The 1,988-nt window shown below is 44.0% G+C and overlaps 1 protein-coding gene across 1 annotated transcript in view; it reads left to right on the forward strand.

The window, feature by feature from the left end:
• Positions 1 to 1,988, forward strand: part of LOC106013402 — a gene marked incomplete at its 5' end in the record, with an annotated part of 7,928 nt that overhangs the window by 3,686 nt on the left and 2,254 nt on the right. Inside the window, 1 exon segment of the mRNA XM_035972818.1 lies at positions 1,599 to 1,834. Coding sequence (XP_035828711.1) covers positions 1,599 to 1,834 — 236 coding nt within the window.

Consider the following 1,988-nt stretch of genomic DNA (forward strand, 5'->3'; position numbering starts at 1 on the left):
GAAAGCTTCCAGTTTTAAAACAATATAATTTGAATTCTATCCAGGAACGAAACTGGAAAAAAACGAAATAGTTAATTACAGGGTATTGACAGAAGTTCAAAAGCGGCAAGTCGAATTTAAGAATTTTGGAAGTCATGTAGATAGAGAAAGGGGAGTCGTTTGAATAACGGACGGGTGAAGCTAGTAAAGAAACAACACTTTTTGCCAGTATACAGCTGGGTGATATGCGTTCGTGCCTTTGTTCAGATAGTCCGATTTGAAAACGCGTAATAGTGGCTTCGAACTTCGAAGCGATGGTTTAAGCCTCTATTTTTGTATGGTTTTGATAAGAGTTGCAGCACAATTAGGTCTTATAAGTGTCGAGTATTAGATGTGTCACAAGAGATTAACAAACAAAGAAAAGGAAAGAGGAGAGAAAAGAGCCATAGATGTTTGATGGAGCAAACAACACCAGATCGAGCACCCGCACCTATTATTTTTTACTCTATGTTGACGCAGCTCACAGTAGTAAAAGTAAAGTTTAGCCCCCACCCCCCTGTGCCTACCCATCACGACGATCACAGCTCTCTATTTTTTGATGCTATAAGATATTATTGCGAGCCAGTTGTGACCCCTAAAGCTCCCCGGATGTTGTGCACCAGGTCGAGCACATCGAAACTGTACTAATGACCACTTGTCGGAGACAACCTCTTGTACAAAAAGACTATGTCTCACTTCCCCGCTTGCACTTGTTCTATAAAGACACTTTGCAAGACGACCACTTGTCTAAGAAGACCACTTTCCTCCTCGACAATAAGTTGATAAGTAGTCGTCTTGAAAGTATTGGACTGTAGTTCGAAAGGGGAAAAAAGGGGGGGGGGGTGCAACTTTATTTTTTACGTATATGCCCTATAAACCACTCTTTATATCTTTCTAAAGTAAATATTTTACGCGCTTGCAACACAAATAGGTCATATATAAGTGTCCAATATTTAAAACATAGTGAAATGGTATAGGTTTAACACTATTTATTGGTTATTTAAGAGGAAGGATCTACGAGCTTTACGTTCATCTCCGAAAGGACCGAGCCAAATGGGAATTCAGCGAAAAGTGCCTTTCCCAAGGACACAACATCGGACAGAGCTCAGGCTCGAACCCTGGAACCCGCAAACCTCACAATGAAGCGGCCAGTAACCTAACCACTAGGCTACCGACGCCCCACCGCCGAATATAAGATTAGAGGTGATACTAGAGAGTAACGTACAAAGAAAAAAAGGGCATAGAGATACAGACGTGTGGAATCTTTGCTCACTTTGTAGAAGCAGATTCTTTTGACGAAGCTGGATAATGAAGATAGCGGGCCCCCTTCTGGATGATGATGTTTCTTTTCTTCTCAAGATCTAGATGCACAAAACGCCCGCATGGCCATTGTTCTACTCCCTGACCGACTTGGTCCCTTGTTGATCACACCAGTGAGTGAACGGGTCTCTCAAGTCCCGTGAATCTATTCAGGTCGGTGCAGGGTCAGATATTCGCCAGTACAGACTTGCCGGTGTCAACTTATTCTTTAAGATACATGTTTTTAGTTAGTTATATTTTTACTGCTTTCTGCCCGCCAGGAAGTGTACTGCTCCGACAGAAAGATGTTGTAATTGTCCAGCAAGACGAAGAAGAAGAAGAAGGGGGACAAGCCGAACCGGTGGAGGTGGAAGTGTACTGGCGCCAGCCCCCGACAGACTCTGAGCTGAACGTCACAGCATTCGGGGTACAGTGGGGGCGGCTCTCGAGAGACAACGAGAACGGAACTTCGGGGAGTGCCCAGCTGCTGGACGGCAACTTTACCGTGACCAGTGGGGTAAGATCAGAGTTGTAGTACCTGATTAAAGGTTAGATTGGGGGGGTGGGGGTGGGGGTACGATTAGAGTTGAAATACTTGATGAAAGGGCAGATAGGGGGTACGATTAGAGTTGGAATACCTGATTAAAAGTAAAATGGTGGGTAAGATTAGA

Source organism: Aplysia californica, unplaced genomic scaffold (genome assembly GCF_000002075.1).
Source record: "Aplysia californica isolate F4 #8 unplaced genomic scaffold, AplCal3.0 scaffold00862, whole genome shotgun sequence".
Taxonomy (NCBI): Eukaryota; Metazoa; Mollusca; class Gastropoda; order Aplysiida; family Aplysiidae; genus Aplysia; species Aplysia californica.